Below are 27,220 nucleotides of genomic sequence, written 5' to 3'. Positions count from 1 at the left end.
TATTTTTGAATTTTTATCTCCCACCATGATCTGGCAGCACCTGAAGAATGTCATTGGACCCAAAGCATTAACTCTGCTTTCTCTCTCCTCAGATGCTGCCAGACCTGCTGAGCTCTTTCAGAGATTTTTGTCTTTGGTCTAGGAATTTTATTTTTAGCTGCCCCAAGCAATTCTCGAAAGTTCTTCCTGAAAAGGACTGAATTAGATGCATTAGCAATCAGCCAGGGTTCTCATTCCTCGAGTGGCTCTTGCTGACTGTCGATATTTTTACCAACCTGTTCACAAATGTTATGATACACCTCTGCAGCAGGTGGGAGTGTGAACTCCACCTGGCTTATAGGTTGGGAAACTACCATTGTGCTACAAGAGCCCTTACTCTAGCTAACTGGATGCTTGACTGCACACTACAGTGAGCCACATGATTGAACAGCCAGTTCCCACTGCAGTAGAAAAGTGGACATTTTATTGAACACTACAATCTGAATCAATACTTCCAAGACAGTCATTGAGAGAATCATGATCGCTTTCTTTTAATGTAAATTGGACCACAGACAGCCCATTCACAGTTATATTTTGTCAGTTAATTAGTCACAAAAAAAAGGTGCAGAAAGGTCATCAACAGTTAGACGTAGGAGCAGAAGTAGACCATTTGGCCCACAATTTGGGTGGCACAGTGGCTCAGTGGTTAGCACTGCTGCCTCATAGTACCAGGAACCCAGGTTCGAATCTAAATTGACTGTGCAGAGTTTGCACAGTCTCCTCATGTCTGTGTGCGTTTTCTCTGGGTGCTCTGGTTTCCTCCCACAGTCCAAAGGTGTACAGGTTAGGTGGATTGGCCATGTTAAGTTGCCCGCAGTTTTCCAGGATGTGCAGGCAATGAGGCTTAGCTATGGGAAGCTGGGGATTTGCCTGGGTGAGTCAGTGTGGACTTGCTAGGCTGAATGGCCTGCTTCCACACTGCAGAACTTCTATGATCTTATGATCCATCATGACTAAAACGTTTCTCAACCTCTTTTTTCCCTGTAACCCTTGTTATCCTTGTGAGTCAAGACCCGCCCTATCTCTATCTTAAATCCATTCAATGACTTAGCCTCCACAGCTTTCTGTGGCCAGTACTTTCCACAGATTCACCACCCTCTGGCTGAAGAACATACTCCTCATCTCAGTTCTAAGCAACTCTTCACTCTGAGGCTCAGTCCTTCAGTCTTGGTCACTCCTACCCGTAGAGACATCTTCCCTGGAATTCCTATGTCAAATAAAAGAGTGAAAACACATCTCTTACCTTGTCAAAGAGTTCAAAGAGTTTGGCGCTGGGCTGATGTATGGTGCAGATGACAGTTCTCCCACCTTGAGCCAAGGATTTCATTTGAGAAACAACCTGGAAACAGGAAGAACTGTCCAGACCACTGCAAACAAAGGAATGGATGGTAAAGTGGGACAAGGGAAATTGTAAAGATTAGACTGTCACTACAATAGTACCGTGCCCAGTGTGACAACGCTCCAGTACAAACCTACGATGCACCATTCCACCAAGCTACCTAACAAATCACGGGGAGTGTTCAACAAGTCTGCTTTCTATAAATCTATAAACAGTCTCATCTTCACATTTAACAGCTCGAAGAATTTCACTTGATGATCATTCCTCTATATTTAAATTGTAAATGAAATAATTTAGTCCTGGATGCATTCGAACAGGACTGGGCAGGAAGAATTTTCCTATTGACTAGGAGTCCCAATTTAAGAATATGGTGTCGGCCATTTAGGACAGAGAAGAAAGTGCTGAGCAAGTGGACTTCTCTGCCACACAGAAGTGCTGGAGGCCAAAATATTGAATGTTTTCAAGGAGTTAGCTACAGTTCTTAGAGATAAAGGGATTAAAGGGTATGGGGAGAAAGCAGGAACAGGGTATTCAGGATGATCAGCCACAAATGGCATAGCAGGATGAAGGTTTGCTTGCTGAGCTGGAAGGTTCGTTTTTCAGACGTTTCGTCACCTGCTAGGTAACATCTTCAGTGAGCCTCCAAATGAAACACTGATGGTGTAGCCCGCTTTCTATTTATATGTATGGGTTTACTTGGGTTGGTGATGTCATTTCCTGTGGTGACACCATTTCCTGTGTTACATAATTTCCTATGGTGATGTCATTTTCTGTTGTTTTTCTCAGGGGGTGGTAAATAGGATCCAGGTCAATGTGCTCGTTGATAAAGTTTCGGTTGGAATGCCATGCTTCAAGGAATTTTCATGTGTATCTCTGTTTGGCTTGTCCTAGGATGGATGTATTGTCCTAGTCGAAGTGGTGTCCTTCCTCATCTGTATGTCAGGATACTAATGAGAGTGAGTCATGTTGTTTTGTGGCTAGTTGATGTTCATGTATCCTGGTGGCTAGTTTTCTGCCTGTTTGTTCAATATAGTGTTTGTTACAGTCCTTGCATGGTATTTTCTAAATGGCATTAGTTTTGCTTGTCTGTATCAAGTCTTTCAAGTTCATTAGCTGCTGGTTTAGTGTGTTGGTGGGTTTGTAGGCTACCATGCTGCCAAGGGATCTGAGTAGTCTGGCAGTATTTTCCGAGATGCCTTTGATGTAAGGGAGAGTGGCTAGTGTTTCTGGATGAGTTTCGTCTGCTCATTTGAGTTTGTTGCCAGAAATCAGTGGACTGTGTTCATTGGGTACCCGTTCTTTTTTAATACACTGTATGGGTGATTTTCCTCTGCTGAGTATTCAAAAAGAACAGGCACGCAATGAAACAGTCCACCGATTTCTAAGCAACAAACCCAAACAAGCAGACAAAATGCGTCCAGAAACCCTAGCCACTCTCCCCTACATCAAAAACATCTTGGGAATGTCTGCCAGATTACTCAGACCCCTTGGCATCATGGTAGCCCACAAACCCACCAACACACTAAAACAGCAGCTAGTGAACTTGAAAGACTCTATACAGACAAGCAAAAGTAATGCCATTTACAAAATACCATGCAAGGACTGTAACAAACACTACATTGGACAAACAGGCAGAAACCTACCACCAGGATACACGAACATCAACTAGCCACAAAACAACATAACCCACTTTCACTAGTATCCTTACATACAGAGAAGGAAGGACACTACTTCAACAGGGATAATACATGTATCCTAGGACAAGCCAAACAGAGACACACACGAGAATTCCTAGAAACATGACATTCCAACCGGAACTCTATCAACAAACACATTGACTTGGATCCCATTTACCACCCCCGAGAAAAAAACAAGAAATGATATCACCATAGGAAATGATGTCACCATAAAAAATGACATCGCCAACCCATGGAAATACAAACATATCAACAGAAAGTGGGCTACACCACCAGTGTTTCATTTGGAGGCTCACTGAACCTGTTACCTAATATGGTGACGAAATGCCTGAGAAACGAACCTTCCAGTTCAGCGAGCAAACCTACATCCTGAGCCTCAACTTGAGCAACAAATCTTCTCAAAACTCACGAATGGCATAGCAGGCTCGAAGGGCTGAATAGAAACAAAGAAAATAAGTGCTGGAGTAGGCCATTCAGCCCTTTGAGCCTGCATCACCATTCAACATAATCATGGCTGATCATGCAATTCCACTTCCGCTTTCTCTCCATCCCCCTTGATCCCTTTAGCTGCAAGGGCCACATCCAGCTCCCTCTTGACTATATCTAATGAACGGGGCCCATCAGCATTCTGTGGTAGAAAGAATGGCCTTCCCCTGCTGCTATTTTCTATGTTTCTAACAACTTTTCTCAGGAACACTTTTCATTCAAGTGAATTTTTAATTGCTATTCACAGCAGGTATGTCACATAGTATAAAAACTCATGGATAGAAATGAACTGAATGATCAGAGAGGTAAATTACTGTTTGCGAAACACTGAGCAAAGTACTGGTGACTGGAGGAAGCACCATTCAATTTTAAATGTTTCTCCCCCTCAATGTGTACCAGCCTCATGGTTGTATTTGGAGCACAGCTTAGATTTTCAGCATCAATGTTCGTTCCGATGGCTGTGTATTAACACCAGTCTAAAACTGCCTGCTCCATCCACAATTTATGAAGCTTGTACTGAAATGTGAAGAAAAATAAAGTACCTGGTAGGCTCATCAAAAAACATGACCGGAGGGTTGTTCACCAGCTCTAGAGCAATGGCAAGACGCTTTCTCTGCCCTCCAGAAAGGCTGCCAGTCCGAGTGTTGGCACATTCTAAGAGGCCAAGTGCTGTTAGAATCTCCTTCACCTATCGGGGAACACATGTGATATCACAACAGATCAGCTCAGAAGGGCAGCTGCCAGGCTTATAACACGTCTTTCGCATTGGTTTTGAAAAGAACGTCACAAAAAAAGGATGAAATTCGGAAGGCCGGTCTCAGCCGGACCAGGTGGTGCACAGAGAACTCCCTGTAAACTGAGACTTTGAACTGAAATTGTTCCAGAATGTGACACATAAGGTAGTGGCACAAAATTGCATCAAATTACAGCACATAAGCAGGCCATTCAGCCCAAATGGTCCATGCTACTTTGTGTTTATGTGCCACACAAGCCTCCTTCCAGCCTTCTCAATCTAATCATATCAACATTATCTTTTATTCTATTCTATGCATATACAGCCCATACTTAATTCATTCTGTGCTTCACAACCCAGGTACATCACATAGTAAACGTAATTGGTGTAACCAAATTTCATCTGACTTTCCCATAAGGGATGTGGGGGTGATGTCACTTGCATAGTAATCCAGACAGCCAGGCCAGTGCTGTGGCATCAAGTAAATTGAACTATTGCAGATGGTGAAAATTGCTTACAATAAATAAATCTGGAATTTAACAACCACATGCTTTGTTGTTAAAAAAATCCATCTGGTTCACTAACGTTCTTCAGCGAAGGAACTCAGTCATCCACAATGGCCTAGCGATATTATTATTAGGGCTGTTAATCCTGAGACCCAGATAACGCTCTGGAGACCCACCTTTGAATCCTGCAACACCACGTTGCGGTATTTGAATTCAATTTTAAAAAGTCTTAAAAATTAAGAATCGAATGATGACCATCAATCAATTGTCGGGAAAAACCCACCCGATTCATTAATGTCCCTGAGGGAAGGAAACTGCCATCCTTACTCAGTCTGGTCTACATGTGACTCCCGTTCCACAGCATTGTGGTTGATTCTGAACTACCTTCTGGGTAATTAGGGAAGAACTGTGATGCCCTCATCCCATTAATGAATATAAAAAAAATTCTTACCTGCTGAATCCAGACTCAGATAAATGTGGTTGACTTTAGCTGCCCTGTGGATTGGCTGGTTCGGACTTTGGTAATTGGGGATAGGTAAGAAATGCTGGCCTCACCAGTGACACCCTCATCCCCATGAAAGATTGTTTTGAACTTATTACCAATAGACTTCCCCAAAGACTTAATATTTAAGCCATGGTACCTTTCCACATCTAACGTATCAGCGTGTTACATAACCGTTAAGTCCCCTAGTAGGTCAGCCCTCAGTGCTCTCTTTTCTAGAGATGACAGACCAACCTATTCAACAGGCAAATGAAAGTTTGGTTCGTTTGCAGCAGGACACTGAACTATATGGTTTGAATTCTGCAGAGAGGAGCTATGACGGACCCAAAGGACAAAGGAGAATAAAGAACAGTACAGCACAGGAACAGAGTCAAAGAGTGTGGCACTGGAAAAGCACAGCCGGTCAGGTAGCGTCTGAGGAGCAGGAGAGTCAATGTTTCAGGCATAAACCCTTCGTCAGGAACACTGACATATGAAGCCTTTCTAAACTAAAAACTTTTTGCCTCTACACAATCCATATCCCTCTACTCCCTTCCTATTCATGTATCTGTCTCCCTGCCTCTTTAACATTGCTATTGTATCTGTCTCCTCCTCTGGCAGCACATTCCAGGCACTCACCATCCTCTGTGTAAAAAACCTGCCACCACATCTCCTTTAAACTTTCCCCCTTTTACCTTAAACCTACGTCCCCTCGTAGTTGACATTTCTACCCTGGGAAAAAGACTCCAACTATTCGATCTATCCATCCAAACTAAGTTTGTAAACTTTGGCCAAAGGTCCTTCTTTCATGCTTGACTTTTTTCTGCGATTCTTTCACCATCACAATGAATCTGTTGCTTTATTGATTGGATTTTGGCACCTCCTTGGCAAGATCAGCAAAATAACTTGAAAGTGGAAGCAGTCGGAGAAAATACCTCAAACTCTGAGACAGGGACTCACCATTTCTTTTCGACCTTCATCTTTCTCCTGGAGCTTCAGGTTAGCTGAAACCTGAAAGACAACAAATAAAGAACATAAAATTGTAGTAAAACTGAGACAAGAGCTTCAGTCTTGCCATCAACATCCACAAAGAGCAGCATCATGCTAGGAGGAGGAAGCTATATGGCAGGAGATGGAAACTCAGCCCAGTATAAATTAGCCACCAGAAGCATCCTCACAAGGCTTATCACTAGCAAATTCAGCTCTACCAATTCACATCAGATTAATACCCACACGAGTGCAAATGTGGCAGTATAATCCCCGCTGTTGAAACAATGTAATATGAAGAAAAGTTGCATGAATTAGACCCAACAGATTGAACAGTGGCTTCAATGTAGAAAACCAATGTCCGCACAGACTGAGGAACAGAACCTGAGAACTGTTTGTACTTCAGGAAGAACCTGAATCGGGCTTTAACCCTTCAAGAGCTATTTTCAAATCAACCTGCTCAGAGATGGGATCACACCTCTGCAATTGGCAGGACCCAGAGCTCAGACGTAGCAATACTAACACTTCATCACAAAAATCATTATACTCATTTGCAAACAGCTTCATCCCTACCTTAGGCATGTGTAAAGAATGCCTCTTGTTTGCCAGGCCAGCTGGTACACTAGTGCTTTTAAATGATTATACTTCTCTTGCTGTTCAAAATTGGATGATCTTTGAAAAATCAGTGCAATGTGGCTCAATTGTATCCCTCCATAAATTCTGGGAGAATCCAGAATACGAAGGTATATTCTCAAAATCGGGCACTTCAGAACTGAAATCAGAAAGAGCTCTCTCCCCACATGTATGTGGATTACAGACTCACACAGCACAGAAGAGACTATTCAGCCCATCAAGTTTGATTAGATTCCCTACAGTGTGGAAACAGGCCCTTCGGCCCAACAAGTCCACACCAACCCTCTAAAGAGCAACCCACCCAGACCCATTTCCCTCTGACTAATGCACCTAACACTACGAGCAATTTAGCACAGCCAATTCATCTGGCCTGCGGGAGGAAACCCACACAGACAGGGGGAGGATGTGCAAACTTCACACAGACAGTTGCCTGAGGCTGGAATTGAACCTGCAACCCTTGTGCTGTGAGGCAGCAGTGCTAACCACTGAGCCACTATGCTGCTCTGTCAACAAAAATACTTTAACTTATTATGAGCAAGCACTTAACGCGAGTGACATGGATATGGATAGAATTGTTTCTGTAGGGTATGTAGATATAAAATTAAAGGCATGAAGGAGAAGTTGAGGTTTAGATCTGCTCTAGTCAACTGACTTGTATAGCACTTTGAATAAGACATTTTGCAAGTGCATTGTCAGATAAAATGTAAAGCTAAATCTCATGATTATGAGGTAAACATAAAACTAACAGCGATCACACACTGTGAGTAAATTGACAGAACTTAGAACAGGTAAACAAAAACTTGGTCAAGGAGACAGATTTTAAAGCAGATCGAGAGAAGGGTGATAGAGATGATGTTACTGGGGACTATAATATTAACTTATTGTCACTTTTACTTATGAAAATACAGTGAGATGTGTATAAGTCACCACAGTTCTGCTCCACTTTAATTACAGAAATTATAAAAATAAATAAATGAGACTAAGTTCGGACAAAGTTCATCATTTATTTTCCCTCCGCAGCAATCTGGGTTTATGGAGATGCGATGGGATGCTGCTGCCGAAAGCACTCTGAAGCTGCCTAAGCAAGGATTCCCAGACCCACCCACCGCGCTGCCAACGCTGAAGCCAACTCTGAAGCTACCGTGTCACCACCATAGCAAGGGGGGACAGACCAGACCCACCAAGTCGCCATTGCTCAAGTCACCATCTGAAGCCGCCATGTTGCCGCCATAGCCACAAGGAACGAACCAGAACCGCCATGCCACCACCGCTATAGCCACCGCTGAAACCGCGGCAATGCCGCCCAGTGCAACGGGCCAGACGCATCGCTGATGAAGCCTTTGATAAAACCACAGCCACTACGGCCACAAGGAATGGACATCCAGATCCACCATGCTGCTTTGGGCTAAGGCAATTGGAGACATGGCCAAAGGTGGAGTAATCAGAATCAGGTACGCGCAATTGTAGTAGGGGTAAAGGACCTTACAGTTAGAGAGCAGTGACATCAGGGAGGGATTGCCTTTTAGTACAGGATAGAGGGGCTGAATGAGGATCCAGCTACATCCTGCACCATGAGAAGAATCTGAACTTTGGACTTCATTTCTTTCTTTCAGGGTCTCAATTAAAGTGAAAGAATGTTTGACTAATTCTGTGAAAATGGGCAATAATTACAATTCCCAGTCAGTAGGGAACAAGGAAATAAAGCCTACCTACCTTGGAGTGTGAAAATAAAAAAGAAATGGAGGAGGCTAATGGATGGAGCTGACCGAGCTGAAGTATCTTTTCCCATTCTGACCTCCCTCTGCTTCTATATGGAACCTATCCTCACTACCGTCTGTAATTTCCTCCCGTCCAAGCTCCCTCTGATATTCCTGCACTACTCACTAAATTTCTTTACCTCTCTGTTTCTTTTTCTCCTCCTTTAACATGCCCTCCTTGACCAAACTCGCTAATATTTCATGTGACTCAGTTGGCCAACAATATACCCACAGAGTGCCTTGAGATATTTTTCAGAGTGACTTCAATGCAATGAATATGAGGGGCTCTTGTTGCCTTTATTGTAGCACAGCAGCGCAGACCTACCATCATCGCCTCATGAACAGTGAGGTGAGGGAGCAGCATGTCATCCTGCATGATGTAACATGACACTTTCCGGAAGGATCGGAGATCTCGTGGGTGTCCATTAATCAGGAGCTCACCTTTCATTCCACTTTCCCTGGAATTAATCACAAAAACAAGATAGAGGAGGTACTATCACAGAATCCCTACAGTGCAGAAGCAAGCTATTCAATCCTTTGAGTTTACACTGAGTCCGAAGAGCATCCCATCCAGACCCACCTTATCCCTGTAACCCCCTCCATTTCCCACTGCTAACACATTCCTGTGGGAACGGCATTCCTGATGAAGAGCTTATGTTCGAAATGTTGACTCTTTGGCTCCTCCGATGCTGTCTGATCGGCTGTGCTTTTCCAGCACACTTTCTGACCATGGCTAACTTACCCAGCCTGCACATCCCTGGACACTATGAGCAAGTCAGGACAGCCAATCCATTTAACCTGCACATTTTTGGACTATGGGAGGAAACCGGAGCACCCGGAGGAAACTCATGCAGACACGGGGAGAATGTGCAAACTCTACATAGACAGTTACCCAAGGCTGGAAATGAGCTCAGGTGCCTGGTGCTGTGAGGCAGCAATGCTAACCACTGAGGCACCATGCCACCAAACAACTTAAAATAAATATCAACTCTTGCGGGGTCTTCAAAATGCTGTTTTGCACAGGTCAGGAATAGCAGCAATGAAATGCAAAATTAAACTCTCTCCACCTGCTTCCAATAAGGCACCTGCTTTAGTAACTTCATGCCTGAACAGGCAGCAGTAGATATATCTGTATCACCCCTGAGGTTCCCTGTCAAATCTAGGGCTGTCAATTTTCTGACATTGCTAAATTTAAAGGCTGATCGCCTGAACAATATCAAGAGGTAAATTATACGAAAGGAGCAATAAATTAACCTAAAATGTTAGTTCAGCTTCCTCTTCATGGATGCTGCCTGACTTATTGAGTCTTTCCAGCAATTTCTGATTTTGTTGGCGAGCAATAGAATATATTGTTTGTGCAATTCAGGTCTAAAATTATAGCTGATGGGGGAAAAGGCTTATCCAAATGGCTAGCGAAGAATTTTTTTCATACGTTAACGGTTTGCAAAACACCATAGGGACTGACTTATTGCGGACAGATTGTGAGAATTAGAAAGGATGTTGGAGAAGGTACATCATATGATGAAACCTCCTGGAAATCTCCTGATTTGGCAATTGTGCTGCCAACACTTCTACACTCCCTACTTTGGTCAGCATTGTGCCGTCTCTTGGTCATCCAGTTACACAGCACAGAAACAGATCCTTCAGTCCAACCAGTCCATAATCGCAAACTAAACTACTCCCACCTGCCTGCACTTGGCCCATATCCCTCCAAACCTTTCCTATTCATGACTTTATCCAAACGTCTTTTAATCATTGTAACTGTACCTGCATACATCACTTTCTCTGGCAGTTCATTCCACATTTGAACCCCTCTATGCAAAAGAGTTGCCCTTCGTGTCCTTTCTCAATTCTTCTCCTCTCACCTTATCGATACCAATTATGACTTTGAACTCTTCTTCCCTCACCTTTGCCTCTGTGCCTATTTCTTTGGACAAGAGTCCTTTCCCTGTCCTTTGTTCACCTCCAACACTCCATCTGGACACCCCTTTCGGGCCTCACGTGCATCCAACCTGTTCATCGAGAGCTGTCGATGTGGCATTTGCCGCCTCAATCTCTCTACGTTCCCCTCCGCCCCCCCCCCCCACCCCCCCTAACCGGTTCCAACTGACCTGGCTGCACTCAGATCCAACCCTGACTTTGTAATTCAGCCTACTGATAAGTGCGGTCTTTGTTGTGTGGTGGACTCACTCTGACCTTGTGAAGGCTGAGCGCCAGCTCTCAGATACCTCCTCCTAACTCCCCCTGGACCATGAGCCTACCGTGGAACATCAGGCTAGTTTATCCTCAATGGTCATAACCTCATTTCATCTGGGTGATCTGCCCCACCCCTTCCCCACAGCATATCCAGGCTCATAGATCCCAAACCCACACTGCTCCTCCTAAAATCCACAAATAGGACTGCCTGGGCAGACCCTTTGTTTCTACCTGCTCCTGCCCCACAGCACTCACCTTTTCCTACCTCGATTTTTTTCTTCCTCTCTCCTTCTCCAGTCCCTTCCCATTTACATCCACGATTTCTCTGACGCTTTCTGTCAGCTTCAGACTTTCCAGTTCACAGGCTCCAGCCATCTCCTTACCATGGACATACAATCCCTTTACAGGTCCATCCGCCACCAGGAAGGTCTCAGGGCTCTCTGCTTCTTCCTGGAACAAAGGCCTGAACTGTCCCCACCCCCTAACAGCCTCCTCCTTCGCCTGGCCGAGCCCATTCTCACTCTGAACAACTTGCCCTTTAACTCCTCTCATGTTCTTCAGGTCAGAGGGTGACCATGGGCCTCAGTGATGCTTGTCTTTTTGTTCCAGTCTTATTCTGGCCTCCACCCGCAGCTCTATCTCTAGTATATCAAAGTTATCATTGGTGCCGATTCCCTCTCTCCTCCAGAATTGAAAAAGTTTATCAATTTCGCTTCAAATTTCCACCATGTTCTCACCTTCACCTGGTCCATCTCCAACTACTCCTTTGTTTTTCTCTGTTTCCATTTCTGGGCCTAGGTTGACCACCAAAATCCATTGCAAATCCACTGATTCCCAGTTACCTCGACCATGCATCCTCACAGTCTACTTCCTGTCAAGACTTTATGCTATTCTCACAGTTCCTCTGTCTGTCACATTTTTTTTAGATTAGATTAGACTTACAGTGTGGAAACAGGCCCTTCGGCCCAACAAGCCCACACCGACCCGCCGAAGCGCAACCCACCCATACCCCTACATTTACCCCTTACCTAACACTACGGGCAATTTAGCTTGACCAATTCACCTGACCCGCACATCTTTGTGACTGTGGGAGGAAACCGGAGCACCCGGAGGAAACCCACGCAGACACGGGGAGAACGTGCAAACTCCACACAGTCAGTCGCCTGAGTCGGGAATTGAACCCGGGTCTACAGGCGCTGTGAGGCAGCAGTGCTAACCACTGTGCCACCGTGCCGCCCACTAAAAGTGACGAGTAGCTAACCCGAGGGCCAGAATAGCAGTTGACACTGTTAGAGGGGAATATGTGGCCTCTGTAATTAGATTAGATTACTTACAGTGTGGAAACAGGCCCTTCGGCCCAACAAGTCCACACCGACCGCCGAAGCCTAACGCACCCAGAAACATTCTCCTGCATTTACCCATTCACCTAACACACAGAGTCGCCAGAGGCGGGATTTGAACTCGGGTCTCTGGCGCTGTGAAGCAGCAGTGCTAACCACTGTGCCACCCACTAACTATCAAAACCGCCGAACAACAGAATGTCACTGAGACCTCTAAAACCACGCACTTTGCATGGAGTGGATTTGGCGAGTGCATCGATATGCAGCTGGCAGAAGAGAGCACCGATCCAAAGGAAATCAGTTCGAGGTAACATTGAATAATAGCAGAGGATGGTTTCGATCCATCGACCTCTGGGTTATGGGCCCAGCACGCTCCCGCTGCGCCACTCTGTTATGTTCTCATGATGCAAATGTCGAAAAAGGGAACCTCCAAAATGTCCATCTTGTTCCTCAACCAAGGATTCCCAAGCACCATTGTTGACTGGGTCCTCAACTGGGTCTGATCCATCTCCCGCAGTTCAGTCCTCACCCCCTCTCTTCCCTCCCACAGCAGCAACTGGGTCCCCCTTGTCCATCCCATCTGCATCCACAACCAGAAAATCATTAGCCCCGTTATTGCTGCCACCACCAGACACATATTCCTCTCCCTTCCCTTGTCAGCCTTCCACAGGGTCCACTCCCTCTGGGAAACCCTGGTCCACTCCTCCTTCACTCCCTCCACTCCAGCAACCCAGCTCCCCGACCGCCCTTAGCCCTCTGGTACCTTCCCCTGCAATCACTCAAGGTGTAACACCCATTCCATTTATCCTCTCCCTCCTCAGTATCCAATGGCCTAAATATACCTTCCAGGTGAAACAGCGCTTTACTACAGTTCACTCAATCTAGTCTACTGCGTTCGCTGCTCGTAATATGGTCTCCTCTTCATTGAGGAAACAAAACGTTGACTGGCTGATCACTTTGCAGAACACCTATGTTCTGTCTGCAAGAAAGGCCCTGAGCCTCCAGTTGCCTGCTACTTCAACACCCCACCCTGATCCCTGGCCAACATCTCTGTTTCAGGCTTGCTGCAGTGCTCCAGTGAAGCTCAGCACAAGTTGGAAGAACAGCAACTCATTTCTGCCTGGGAACCCTACAGCTTTCTGGACTCAATATTGAGTTCAACTCTGATTCAGCTCTCCACACATCCTGCCTGACCTGCTGCGACTTTCCAGCAATTTCTGTTTTGGATACTAATTCTGGGTTCTTTATCAGTCAGGCTCTCAACCTATCTCAATCACACTTGCTCAAAGGTACATATGCTTATATTGAAGGATGTAAGAAATCTGTTCTCTGCAGAGGAACAGAAAGAAGTTCAAGCATTGTGCCTGTTTTAAATTAAAGAGAAGCACTGGGGGCAATTGTTTCTTGGTGCATTCTCCATGGCAATGCTTCAACCAAACAGAATCTGATCAGACCACTTTGTTCATGCAGTAGAAATTTGTTGCTCCCTTCAAAATTTGTCATTCTTGAGTGTGTCCTGATGGACAGCTTTGACAGCCTGTCCTTTTTCTTGAAGAAAACTCAAAGTTTGGAGCTAAGCCCATTGGAAACAGGCTGAGTATCGCCAATCTCATTCCAGGTTAAGACCTTTCCAGCTAGCGGAGACTAGGAGGCCTATCCCAGAAGTGAAGGACCAGTGGTATAGTTCAACACACTATGTACCATAACACATTCACTAACCAGTAACACAGATATATCGAATGTCAAACAATCGGTTCTGCTATAATGCACATTTCTTCAACGTGTACTGGCTATAATGCGATTGGAGGATATAGACCATTAGTTGTAAAACACGGACATTCCTTGCCTGTATTGGCTATAATGTGATTCCAGTCCCATTAGTTTAAATGATGTGGATATTACGTGATTTTGTTATAACATGGAATAGCACGGAAAAGGAACTATCACATTATATCAGCACAGACAGTACAGAGTTTATAAGTCACAATTCTATACTTAACTCATATATTCTTTTATAAATATAGAGATGCCATTGGAAGAGGAATTAAAACAAAGTTTTCCACTGCAAGCCAAATTACTGCATGCTTTCATTTCAGACCCTTTTGTTTTACACACTTGGTGGCTGTAATGTAATGTACGCCAGGGTCTGTACGACAACTGGGGGCATCACTCGCCCCATTTCTTCCCCCCTTTTAAACGCCCTCGTGCCCTTCCTCTGTGCAGTCCACTCTGGGACTGACCACCCTCAGCCAAGTGGTTCGTCCTGATGTGTGTGTCCAGAGCGAGGGTGAGCATATTATCTGAGAGTATCACGTGCCTGTCCTGTAATCTACGTACTTCCCAAAAAGGAAACTGACTGGTCACCAAGGTATGGGTTTCATGGGAAGTCTGTTATTTGTAATGTTGAGATGGTTGCTGGTCTTTTCAGCAGCTGGACTAATTTCCTCTTACCTGTAACCTGCCAGAATATTCATGAGCGTTGATTTCCCAGCTCCTGAGGGACCTAAGATAGCGATGAGCTCTCCACTGCTAAATTTGCCTGAGATACCCTTCAGTAAAGTCTTGTAACCTATTGAGGCGAACAAAAACATATGGAACATGAATGTTAATATGAATACTTTGCTGAAAACATAACTCAGTCATTTATTAGCCAATGTTCGGGCTGGCAAATGGGACACTTTTCTCAGTTAGCTACAGGAGTTTGCCCTTTTGTTATTGGGACTCTGACGTCAGGTTTAAAGGCTGGGAGAATGTTAGTCACAAGCCAACACTGTGTAGGAAGGACCCATGCAGCAAGGGGTTATCTTAAATAAAAACACAGAACTGCAGATACTGGAGATTTTCTAAAATAAAACAGGAAGTGCTAGAGAAGCTAAGCAGGTCTAGCAGCACCTTTGGAGAGAGAAACATTTCGAGTCCAATATGACCCTTTACTCAGGACTAAAGTGGGCTGGGAAATGCTGTGACGAAAAGGAGCGAGATGGTGATTAGATTAGATTCACTGCAGTGTGGAAACAGGCCCTTCAGGCCAACAAGTCCACACCGACCCTCCGAAGAGCAGCCCACCCAGACCCATTCCCCTACATTCACCCCTGACTAATGCACCTAACCCTACGGGCAATTTGGCGTGGCCAATTCACCTGACCTGCACATCTTTGGACTGTGGTAGGAAACCGGAGCACCTGGAGGAAACCCACGAGGACACTGGGAGAATGTGCAAACTCTACACAGACAGTTGCCCGAGGTGGGAATTGAACCTGGGTCCCTGGCGCTGTGAAGCAGCAGTGCTAACCACTGAGCCACCATGCAAAAGGGAGTGCTAGCAATGGTGGAGGAGATATACAGATGCAGAATAGGTGTTAATGGTAGGTGTGAATAGTTGAAAATTGGTCAGCTCTGTTGAGAGCAAAACCACGTCAACGCAACACTTTGTGCTGGCGGTTAATCAAGACAGAAGACTGTTTGTGGCTGTGAAGTTGTTGAACTCAATGCTGAGTCCTGAAGGTTTTAATTGTCTAAATGGAAAATGAGGTGCTGTTGCGCCAGTTTATATTGGGCTTCACTGGAGCGCTGCAGGAAGGGTGTCAGCTTGACAGCGAGACAGTGAGCTGAAATAGTAAGCAACTAAATGGTCAGGATCGATGAAGGTCAGAGGTAAGAAAGAGGTCGCTGGGTGATAACAAATACAGGTGGAATCATTATCCAGTGAAGGCTCCTTCAGGACCTGTAACTCCAATAGAACTTCAGTTCTGAGGAAGGGTCACTGGACCCAGAATGTTAACTCAGTTTCTCTCTCCTCAGAGGCTGCCAGACCTGCTGAATTTTCCCAGTGATTTCTGTTTCAGCTCCAATGGAAGCCCTGTCAGACTGAGTCAGGTTCTGAAAAGGAGACATTCTGGACTCGGACTGAAAGATCTAGAGACTGCCTCCAGGCAGTTGCCCCAAGCTCTGAAGCCTCAATGGTGTGCAATAGGCCTTTAGATATCATAGAATCCCTATAGTACTGAAAGAGGCCAATCAGCCTATCAAATCTGCACTGACCCTTCAAAGAGCATCCCACCCAGATCCTACCCCCAACCTATCTCCATAGCCTGCATTTACCATGGCGTATCCACCTAACCTGCACATCCCTGGACACTACACCACAGCCAATCTATCTAACCTTCATGGCTTTGGACTGTGGGAGGAAACCAGAGCACCCAGCAGAAACCCCCACAGACACGGGGAGAATGTGCAAACTCCACACAGTCACCCAAGGTTGGAGTTGAACCTGAGTCCCAGATGTGATGAGGCAGCAGCGTTAACCACTGAGCCACCATGCTGCCCATGTCCTTAATGGGCAGCCCACCCTTTTCAGCTGGGTAGTTCTGCTAATTGTGATTCCCAGCCTCTGGGAAAACCCCCTATGGAGAAGTGCAGGGTGCTAGGATTGGGACTGAGGCACCATTTGTGCATGGGCACACCTCCAATTTCAGGCTCGCTCCTCGGTGGAGCTGAAAGCTCTCACTCTCTAGCCTTTCCGAGTCAATTTTGAGAAGGGGTCAACTACACATACAGGAAAGCGGCAGGTACCAACAGAATATTTGCTCTATAGACCAACACCTGCACTCCTGATGCCTGGTACATCGGAATGGAGTCTTACAAGGCTCACTGCTTGGTGTAATAGAATCTTCTAGCAGAAGCATATAAACAGATAAAGTCTTTCATAGTTAAGAGGGGAGACTACCCCTCCAAGGCTAAAAACCTTGGAGAGTCCACAAGCCATCAGAAGGGACAGTTACCCTTTCTCCAACACCAATAGAGCACAAGAGTATGCTATATGTAGCAAAACCATAACATCACTCTGATACCATGGATACTGGAACAATTTCAGCACATCTGACAACACCTTCGTATAACCACAGAAAAACATAATCAAACAAAGTTAATGATTCTCGCCAGCTGTCAAAACAGAACAACCTCACAGAGATAATCTTTGACTGGGTCTCGGCTCTGAGCCAGGTAGGTATAATGAGGGCAAGGGCAGTAGATCTGGATGGATGAGAGAGCTGTTCCTTTCTCTTTTGCCAATGCCACAATGTTTGACTTGTACAAGAATAAGGCGTGTGGAAGTATTTAAAGCTCCATTATTGATAATGTCATGGTGTGTCTGATTGATAATTTTCTATAGTTGGAGAAACAGGATTTGTGAATGGGTGTTTTTTTTCATGAGAAATTCCACACATGCTATTCTAAGAACCATTGGTTTTGTATTTAGTACTTTTAATGCTTATAGCAGGTCAGAGGCTAGGAATACTGCAGTGACTAACTCACATCCTGACTCCACCAACCCTGGAGAAAGTGAGGACTGCAGATGCTGGAGTACCAGAGTTGGAAAATGTGGTGCTGGAAAAACACAGCAGGCCAGGCAGCATCCGAGGAGCAGGAGAATCGACGTTTCGGGCATAAGCCCTTCTTCAGGAATGAAGCTGGTGTGCCAAGCGGGCTGAGATAAAAGGCAGGGGGGGACAGAATTTTGGGGAGGGGCACTGGAAATACGATAGGTGGAAGGAGGTGAGGGTGAGGGTGATTGGCCGGAGAGGGGGTGGGGACAGAGAGGTCAGGAAGAAGATTGCAGGTCAAAAGGGCGGTGTTGAATCCGAGGGTTGGGACTGAGATAAGGTGGGGGGAGGAGAAATTGGGAAGTTGGAGAAATCTACATTCATCCCGTGTGGTTGGAGGGTTTCTAGGCGGAAGACGAGGCGTTCTTCCTCCAGGCGTCATGTGGCCAGGGTCTGGCGATGGGGGAGGCCAAGGACCTGCATGTCATTGGCGGAGTGGGAGGGGGAGTTCAAGTGTTCAGCCATGGGGCAGTTGGGTTGGTTGTTGCGGGTGGCCCAGAGGTGTTCCGTGAAATGTTCCGCAAGTAGGCGGCCTGTCTCCCCAGTGTAGAGGAGGACACATCGGGTGCAGCGGATACAGCAAATGATGCGTGTGGAGGTGCAGATAAATTTGCAACGGATATAGAAGGATCCATTGTGGCCTTGGAGAGAGGTGAGGGCGGAGGTGTGGGCGCAAGTTTTGCATTTCTTGCGGTTGCAGGGGAAGGTGCCGGGAGTGGAGGTTGGGTTGGTGCGGGGTGTGGACCTGATGATGGAGTCACGGAGGGAGTGGTCTTTCCTGAATGCAGATAGGGGAGGGGAGGGAAATATATCATTGGTGGTGGGGTCTGTTTGGAGGTGGCAGAAATGACGGAGGATGATACGATGCATCTGGAGGTTGGTGGGGTGGTAGGTGAGGACCAGTGGGGTTCTGACCTGGTGGTGATTGGAGGGGCGGGGTTCAAAGACGGAGGTGCGAGAAGTGGAGGAGATGTAGTGGAGAGCGTCGTCGACCACGTCGGAGGGGAAATTGCGGTCTTTGAAGAAGGAGGACATTTGAGTTGCTCGGTAGTGGAATTGGTTGTCCTGGGAGCAGATGCGGCGGAAGCGAAGGAATTGGGAATATGGGATGGCATTTTTACAGGGAGCAGGGTGGAAGAGGTGTAGTCTAGGTAGCTGTGGGAGTCAGTCGGTTTGTAGTAAATGCCTGTGTTGAGTCGGATGCCCGAGATAGAAATGGAGAGATCTAGGAAGGGGAGGGAGGAGTCTGAGACGGTCCAGGTAAATTTGAGGTCGGGGTGGAAGGTGTTGGAAAAGTGGGTGAACTGTTTAACCTCCTCGTGGAAGCACAAGGAATCGCCGATACAGTCATCGATGTAGCAGAGGAAAAATGGGGGTGGTGCCAGTGTAGCTGCGGAAGATGGACTGTTCCACATATCCGACAAAGAGGCAGGCATAGCTGGGGCCCATGCGGGTGCCCATGACTACTCTTTTGGTTTGGAGGAAGTGGGAGGATTGGAAGGAGAAGTTGTTCAGAGTGAGGACCAGTTCAGTCAGTCGAAGGAGGGTGTCAGTGAAAGGGTACTGGTTGGGTCGGCGGGAGAGGAAGAAGCGGAGGGCTTGGAGGCCTTCGTGATGGGGGATGGAAGTGTACAGGGACTGGATGTCCATCGTGAAGATAAGGCGTTGGGGGCAGGGGAAGCAAAAATCATGGAGGAGGTGGAGGGCGTGGGTGGTGTCCCAAATGTAGGTGGCGAGTTCTTGGACTAAGGAGGACAGGACAGTGTCGAGGTATGCAGAGATGAGTTCGGTGGGGCAGGAGCAGACTGAGACAATGGGTCGGCTGGGGCAGTCGGGTTTTTGGATTTTGGGCAGGAGGTAGAAACGGGCGGTGGGGGGTTCTGGGACTATGAGGTGGAGGCGGTGGATGGGAGGTCCCCTGAGGTGATGAGGTTATGGATGGTCTGGGAGATGATGGTTTGGTGGTGTGAGGTGGGGTCATGGTCAAGGGGGCAGTAGGAGGAGATGTCCGTGAGCTGGCGTTTAGCCTCAGCAGTGTAAAGATCAGTGCGCCAAACTACCACTGCGCCTCCCTTGTCTGCGGGTTTGATGGTGAGGTTGGGGTTGGAGCGGAGGGAGTGGAGGGCTGCACGTTGTGAGGGTGAGAGGTTGGAGTGGGTGAGAGGGCTGGACAGATTGAGGTGGTCAATGTCAGGGTGGCAGCTGGATATGAAGAGATCGAGGGTGGGTAAGGGTCCAGCACGGGGTGTCCAGGTGGATGGGGTGTGTTGGAGACGGGAGAAGGGGTTGTCAGAGGGTGGGTGAGAATCCTGGTTGAAGAAGTAGGCGCGGCGGCGAAGGTGGCGGAAGAAATGCTCGATATCTAGCCGTGTGTCGAACTCATTGATCCGTGAGTGTAGGGATGAAGGTGAGGCCTCTGCAGAGGACTGATCGTTCATCCTCGGAGAGAGGGAGGTCTGGAGGGATAGTGAAAATACGGCAGGGCTGGGAGCTAGGACCTGGTGTGGGGCTGGAGCTGGGAGTGGGGGCGGAGTTAGTCATGGGGCGGAGTTGGTCGTATGGGTGGAGATCAACATGGGGGCGGAGATTGACTTGGGGGCGGCGTGGTCCTTGAACATGTGAGTGACGTCACTGGGGGCAGAAGTGGCTGTGACGACGGCCACTCTGGGGGCGGAAGTGGCGCATCGGGCAGAAACGACGCTGGTCCCGGTGGCCGTGGATCCCGTAACGGCCACATATCTGTTGGCGATGATCTTCCTGGCAATTGTGGAGGCGGCTATCTGGGCAGCGAATGCGGAGGCTGTATGGCCGGTGGTGGCTGTTGTCCGTGCAGCAGTGGGGGAGGAAGTGATGTCACCGTCCACCAACCTGTCCACCATCTACAAGGCACAAGTCAGGAGTGTGACAAAATACTCCCCACTTGCCTGGATGGATGCTGCTCTAACAACACTCCCAAAGCTTGACACCATCTAGTACAACGCATCCTAAATTATTGGCACCACATCCACAAGAATCCACTCCCTCCCACCGCCGACGCTCAGTAGCAGCAGTGTGAACTGTCGACAAGATGCAGTGCCGAAATTCACCAAAGATCCTTCAACAGTATGTTCCAAACCCACAACCACTTCCATCTGGACGGACAGATACATGGGAACAGCACCACTTGCAAGTTCCCCTCCAAGCCACTCGCCATCCTGATTTGGAAACATATCACCGTTCCTTCACTGTCCTGGAATTTCCTCCCTAATGGCATTGAGGGTCAACTCTTAGCACATGAACTGTAGTGATTCAAGATGGCAGCTCACCACCACCTTCTCAAGGGCAACTAGGGATAGACAATAAATACTTGCCCAGACAGTGATACTCACACCCCAGAAGTGAATTGAAAATTAGCTGACTGGACATGGAAGAGCCATGAGTTGTCATTGGTGTACGAGGGACAATGAATTAGCATGGGGGCTGTATAGGGGAGATGAGTGGCTGGGGAGTATGAATCAGTATGGATTGCCATGGAGGATGTGGAGAGTAGGGGCTGGTGGGGGGAGATAGAAACCCTAATAGACTTTCACAAAACTGGGATAAAGTCCTAAAGAACCAATCGCTGGCCTATTAACCAGTCTGCCTAACTGTGGAGTTATGCCCAGGGCCACTTCAGTTTAGATTCTGGATCGGCAGGTCTATCCCACACATTCATCCCCAAAGTGACGTCTGTGACACTCATTGGCCTTTTTATTGAGGTAGGTCCGACAAACTGGGAAACGTACCTCCACACAGGTCTCTCCCCTCGGCAGCGTAACTCTAGCCCCAGGTTAAAGCTCACAGTAAAGATGCTGACTGGGCCAGATTATATATGAATGCATTCGGTTTTTGCCCATTGGGATCAGCAGTAATTTCCAAGCTGCACCTCTGAAGATGGTCTGGAGACAGCATCGTAGCTCAGTGGCTAGCTCTGCTGCCTCACAGTACCAGGGACCTGGGTTCGATTCCAGCTTCGGGGGACCGCGTAGCGGTTGCACATTCTCCCCCTTTCTGGGTAGGTTTCCTCCAGGTGATCCCGTTTCCTCCCATAGTCCAAAGATGTGCAGGTTGGGTGGATTGGCCATCTGTATTGCTCCATAGTGTGCAGGCTAGGTGGATTAGCCATGGGAAATGCAAGGTTACAGGGTTATGGTAGGGAGGTGGGTAGGAGTTGGATGCTCTTTAGAGAGGGGTTGGTGTGGACTCGGTGGGCAGAATGGCTGCTTCCACACTGTTGAGATTCTATGACACTGTCAGATTTCAGTCTCTATTTAAAGAAGAAACCCATTTGGCATGCGGGCCGACAAGGTCAGATTAAAATAGAAAATGGTAGATGGTTGTTGTGTAAATTTCCAGGCTGATATTGATTCCTGCCTGGTTGAGCAGACTCAACCTCACCCAAACACTACCTCCTCCCACCAGTCACCCCACCCTCACCAATAATGTCCCACATTTTGGGTTTAAAGGAACAAAGCTGTATTTGTTTGTATCAGCTGTGGTTGGATTAACAATACGCTTGCCTTCAAATCAAAACAGCTGATGGTTCAAGTCCCACTCCAGAAATCTGGGCACATTTCCAGGCTGGCAGGTCAGTGTAACACTGGGTGAGTGCTGCACTGTCTTTCAAGGGTGACACCAAAACCGACGCCCTGGTCACTTGTTTAGGCAGACATAAAAGGTCTGGTGATACTTTTTTTGGAAATGCAGCAGGGCAGATGCACCCCATTATCCTGGAAGGTCTTTCAACTAACACTGATATTCATTAAAAATCACACAACCCTAGGTTACAGTCCAACAGGTTTATTTGGAAGCACTAGCTTTCAGAGCGCTGCTCCTTCATCAGGTGGGTTGTGGAGAATAAGTTTGTAAGACACAGAATTTATAGCAAATGTTTACAATGTGATGTAACTGAAATTATATGTTGAAAAAGACCTGGATTGTTTGTTAATATATTCAGGCAAACTGATCGATTGTTAACATTGCTGTTTTGTGGGATCTTACTGTGTTCTACTTGGGTGCTATGTTTTCTAAACTCCCAAGAGTGACCATGCTCTGAAAGTACCTGATTTGGTTGTAATGCATTTTTGGGATATGCTGAGTTCTTTAAAGGCCTCGGTCTACATAATTCCTGATGAAGGACTTATGCTCGAAACATTGACCCTCGGATGCTGCCTGTGCTCTTCCAGCACCACACTTTTGGACTCTGGTTTCTCCAGCATCTGCAGTCCTCACTTTCTCTCTATATAATTGAATGTCTGATGTCATAAACCAAGACTCTTTGACACTGCCAGAACAATTCAGCATCTTTAAAACATGTCCCAATACAGTACTCATCTGGAAGTGAGAGGGCAAGAAAAAAATAAAAAACACTGGTTTTCCATGGTCAAAATGTCTGGAAGGACATCTGATACTTAATGAGAAGTGTGAGGAATATGAAGGAGTTACAGGCACAATCTTGGAGAAAGTCAGGACTGCAGATGCTGGAGATCAGAGCTTAAAAATGTGTTGCTGGAAAAGCGCAGCAGGTCAGGCAGCATCCAAGGAGCAGGAGAATCAACGTTCGGGCATAAGCCCTTCTTCAGGAATGAGGAGTGTGTGCCAAGCCAGCTAAGATAAAAGGTAGGGAGGAGGGACTTGGGGGAGGGGCATTGGGAACGCGATAGGAGGAAGGAGGTTAAGGTGAGGGTGATAGGCCGGAGAAGGGGTGGGGGCGGAGAGGTCGGGAAGAAGATTGCAGGTCAAGAAGGCGGTGCTGAGTCTGAGGGTTGGGACTGAGAAAAGGTGGGAGGGAGGAGAAATGAGAAAGCTGGAGAAATCTGCATTTATCCCTTGTGGTTGGAGGGTTCCTCGGCGGAACATGAGGCGCTCTTCCTCCAGGCGTCGTGTTGCCATGGTCTGGCAATGGAGGAGGCCAAGGACCTGCATGTCCTTGGCGGAGTGGGAGGGGGAGTTAAAGTTTTCAGCCACGGGGCACTTGGGTTGGTTGGTGCGGGTATCCCAGAGGTGTTCTCTGAAACTTTCCGCAAGTAGGCGGCCTGTCTCCCCAATGTAGAGGAGGTCACATCGGGTGCAGCAGATGCAGTAAATGATGTGTGTGAAGGTGCAGGTGAATTTCTGACGGATATGGAAGGATCCCTTGGGGCCTTGGAGGGAAGTGAGGGAGGAGGTGTGGGCGCAAGTTTTAAATTTCTTTCGGTTGCAGGAGAAGGTGCCGGGAGTGGAGGTTGGGTTGGTGGGGGCGTGTGGACCTGAAAAGAGGGAGTCGCAGAGGGTGTGGTCTTTCTGGAACACTGATAGGATGGGGAGGGAAATATATCCTTGGTGGTGGGGTCTGTTTGGAGGTGGCAGAAATGACGAAGGATGATACGATGTATCTGGAGGTTGGTGGGTTGATGGGTGAGGACCAGTGGGGTTCTGTCCTGGTGGCGATTTGAGGGGCGGGGATCAAGGGTGGGAAGTGGAGGAGATGCGGTGGAGAGCATCGTCAACCACATCTGAGGGGAAGTTGTGGTCTTTGAAGAAGGAGGCCATCTGGGTTGTTCGGTATTGGTATTGGTCCTCCTGGGAGCAGATGCGGTGGAGGCAAAGGAATTGGGAATATGGGACGGCATTTTTACAGGGGGCAGGGTGGGAGGAGGTGTAATCTAAGTAGCTGTGGGAGTCAGTCGGTTTACAGAAAACCTCCGTGTTGAGTTGGTCATCCGAGATAGAATTGGAGAGGTCTAGGAAGGAGAGGGGGGGAGTCTGAGTCGGTCCAGGTAAATTTGAGGTCGGGGTGGAAGGTGTTAGTAAAGTGGATGAACTGTTCAACCTCCTCGTGGGAGCACGAGGTAGCACAATCTTGGCAGCCTTGTGGGAAAATAAAAATGCCCTAAATTTGCGCAGTCAGTGATGCTCAGCCGTTTACATTGTCGGCTAGAGATTATACTGAAAAATTCAATTAATCCATAGTTCCTTTAATCCCTACAGGCCTCAGTCAGGGAGATTCAGGTTCACTGCAGTTCATTGACCTGGTTCTTTTCAGCACAGGCTGAATTCTAGCTTCCCCATGCTGTATGGTAGAAAGGAAGGACTCAGTAAAACATTCGGTGTTAACTGTGTGTTTTCACCTCATATCATTCAAGAAAGTTCCAGAATTGATCCTCCTGTTTGTGTTAGTTATGCGCTTGTGGCTGTGGGCAACAATGAGGATGCAGAAAATAGTCACCTCAGGAATCAAACGGAGCTCAGCTCCCTCTGTCTTGGTGGGTAGATGTGTAGATGTGAGCAGGGGGTGAAGATTCAGTTGTGCCATGATGCTACCCCCACTAGACAAACAGCTGATCTCCTGTGGTCAAGACTCTCTCATGGGGCAAGACCATCATGCTGTCCCAGCGAGGAATCAACACCTTCGAGCAATCTCACCCAACCCTAACTCCTGTTGGATTCCATCAAGAAAGACGACAAACATCAGCAGGGCAATAGGGAGGGTCAGACCACTTCAGGGTCCCACCCCAAATGCTTCACTGACAGGATACATGAGAGAAGTGGGGCACTGAAAACAATCACAGCTGGTAAGTCAATGTGGCGCAGCGCTGAAAGATGAAAGATTGAGATGACAAGGACAGACCAACGCACATACAGTCAGAGAGTCACAGAATCATGGAGCAGGGAGACAGGCTCTTTGGCCCAAAATGAAATGCTCATCAAGGTTAACCCCATTTCCCTGCACATATCGTTCTCTGCCTTCTTCACATGTTCAAAGTGAACAAGGTAAAGTAGCATTGTCAGCCCATAATGTAGATATTTAAAATGAACCTCACCTCTCTGCAGTAATAGTGTTACTTTCAAAGTCGCTCCACTATTGACATCTGTGCGTGAACTGCATAAACCCTGGATCATTCTCAATGCTCATTTGTTTACGGATCTTGTGGTAATGTCCCAATCTCTGAGCCAGGAGGCCTGAATTCAAGTCCCACCCATCCCAAAGGTGTGTAATAACACCTGTGAGCAGGTCGATTCAAATGTAGGCTTTTTAAAAAAATGCCCATTAATTTAGTCAACATACAGAATTCAGCATGCAAGAGTGAAAATATGTCGCCTTGTTATTGGCAGAAATACCATGTGTTCAGTGAAGCAGAAATTTCACTGCAGGGCATGAAAGCTCAAGTAGAGTCCCAGTGCAGGGCCTTCAGCCCACCTACCACCTATGCTACCTCATGTGTCTTCAGGTTACATTGGTGTCTTCAACCCTGGCTACAGGCCGCACCTGTCAGAACGGCGGCACAGTGGTTAGCACTGCTGCCTCACAGCGCCAGAGACCCAGGTTCAATTCCCAACTCAGGCAACTCTCTGTGTGGAGTTTGCATGTTCTCCCCGTGTCTGCGTGGGGGTGCTCCGGTTTCCTCCCACAGTCCTAAAGATGTGCAGGTTAGGTGAATTGGCAGTGCTAAATTGCCCGTAGTGTTAGGGGAATGGGTCTGGGTGGGTTGCGCTTCGGCAGATCAGTGTGGACATGTTGGGCTGAAGGTCCTGCTTCCACACTGTAAGTAATCTAATCTAAAAAGATATGTTCTGAACGTGACAGAAAATAATGTTCCTAATTTCAGATCAGAGTGCATATCAATTAATGGAGAGGAGCAGAGGCTTAAACTACAGTTGAAAAAGTGATAGTCGCAGTGGTAGCAAGGCAGGCCTTTCTTGAAAAGGCACTTGAATGCATTATTGTCCTTTTAGCCAATGGAAAAAAATAGCATGATGCTGTTCTAATTTCATTCACTGAGAATTCAGCCTATGATTTGGACAGCAGAGCACTGGCTATCACTGGATATCAGAACTTGCAGTGCTCTGAATGTCTGAGATTTCAAAATGGCCACCAAACAATACTGGCTCGTGTAATCAGTTCCTTGAGAAAAGAAGAAGCTGTATTTATATAGGAACTTTCACAACCCCAAATCAAAGTGATTTATAACAATGGATTACTTTGTTCTCATGTGTTATCAGAGTCATAGTCATAGAGTCATACAGCAGGAAAGCGGACCCCCTGGCCCAACTCATCCATACTGACCAGGTTTCCTCAACGGAACTAGTCCCATTTGCCTGTAATTGGTCCATATCCCTCTGAACCTTTCCTATGTATGTTCCAACTTCTATTATTTGTAAATGAAGCTGTCAGTATTGCTAATCAGTGATGTTTCAGACAGCAGACTATAGAGTATTACAATTGCCTCTATTCAATATGGGAAAGAACAGCCAATTTGCAAACAGCAAGCTCCAACAGATAGCACAATGGTTATGACAAGATTATCTGGGTTTTGAGGAATATTGAATGAGGAATTTTGTCCAAGATATCAAAAAAACTCTGATGCTCTTTTCCAAAGTTGGACCCTTTGTAAAAGAAACGATAAAGTTTCAGGTAATGTCTCATCTGAATGACAGGCTTATAGCATTACCTCGGTGACTACATTTCAAAAGTATTTCATTTGCTGGAAAACATTTTGAGTCCTGAGATTGCAGGAGGCACTATATAAACATTAAGTCTTCAATTAGCAGTGGTGAAAAGATGTATTTTTGTAAGGACAGTGGTTCACTCCCCTTTCACCTCTACCTTTGCTCACTGCCCAAGAAATGGTCTCCTTCCAGTATCTG

General features: G+C 46.8%; 1 protein-coding gene across 1 annotated transcript in view; it reads right to left on the bottom strand.

The window, feature by feature from the left end:
• LOC132821192 (ATP-binding cassette sub-family G member 1) overlaps positions 1 to 27,220 on the bottom strand; it is a 66,427-nt gene that overhangs the window by 23,700 nt on the left and 15,507 nt on the right. The window contains exons 2-6 of the mRNA XM_060833836.1: positions 14,646 to 14,763; positions 8,984 to 9,116; positions 6,242 to 6,292; positions 4,104 to 4,249; positions 1,283 to 1,406 (exon numbers count right to left, since the gene is read on the bottom strand). Coding sequence (XP_060689819.1) covers positions 1,283 to 1,406; positions 4,104 to 4,249; positions 6,242 to 6,292; positions 8,984 to 9,116; positions 14,646 to 14,763 — 572 coding nt within the window. The remainder of the gene's footprint in view (positions 1 to 1,282; positions 1,407 to 4,103; positions 4,250 to 6,241; positions 6,293 to 8,983; positions 9,117 to 14,645; positions 14,764 to 27,220) is intronic.

Source organism: Hemiscyllium ocellatum, chromosome 12, assembly GCF_020745735.1.
Source record: "Hemiscyllium ocellatum isolate sHemOce1 chromosome 12, sHemOce1.pat.X.cur, whole genome shotgun sequence".
NCBI lineage: Eukaryota > Metazoa > Chordata > Chondrichthyes > Orectolobiformes > Hemiscylliidae > Hemiscyllium > Hemiscyllium ocellatum.
This window is presented reverse-complemented; position numbering and strand designations above follow the sequence as displayed.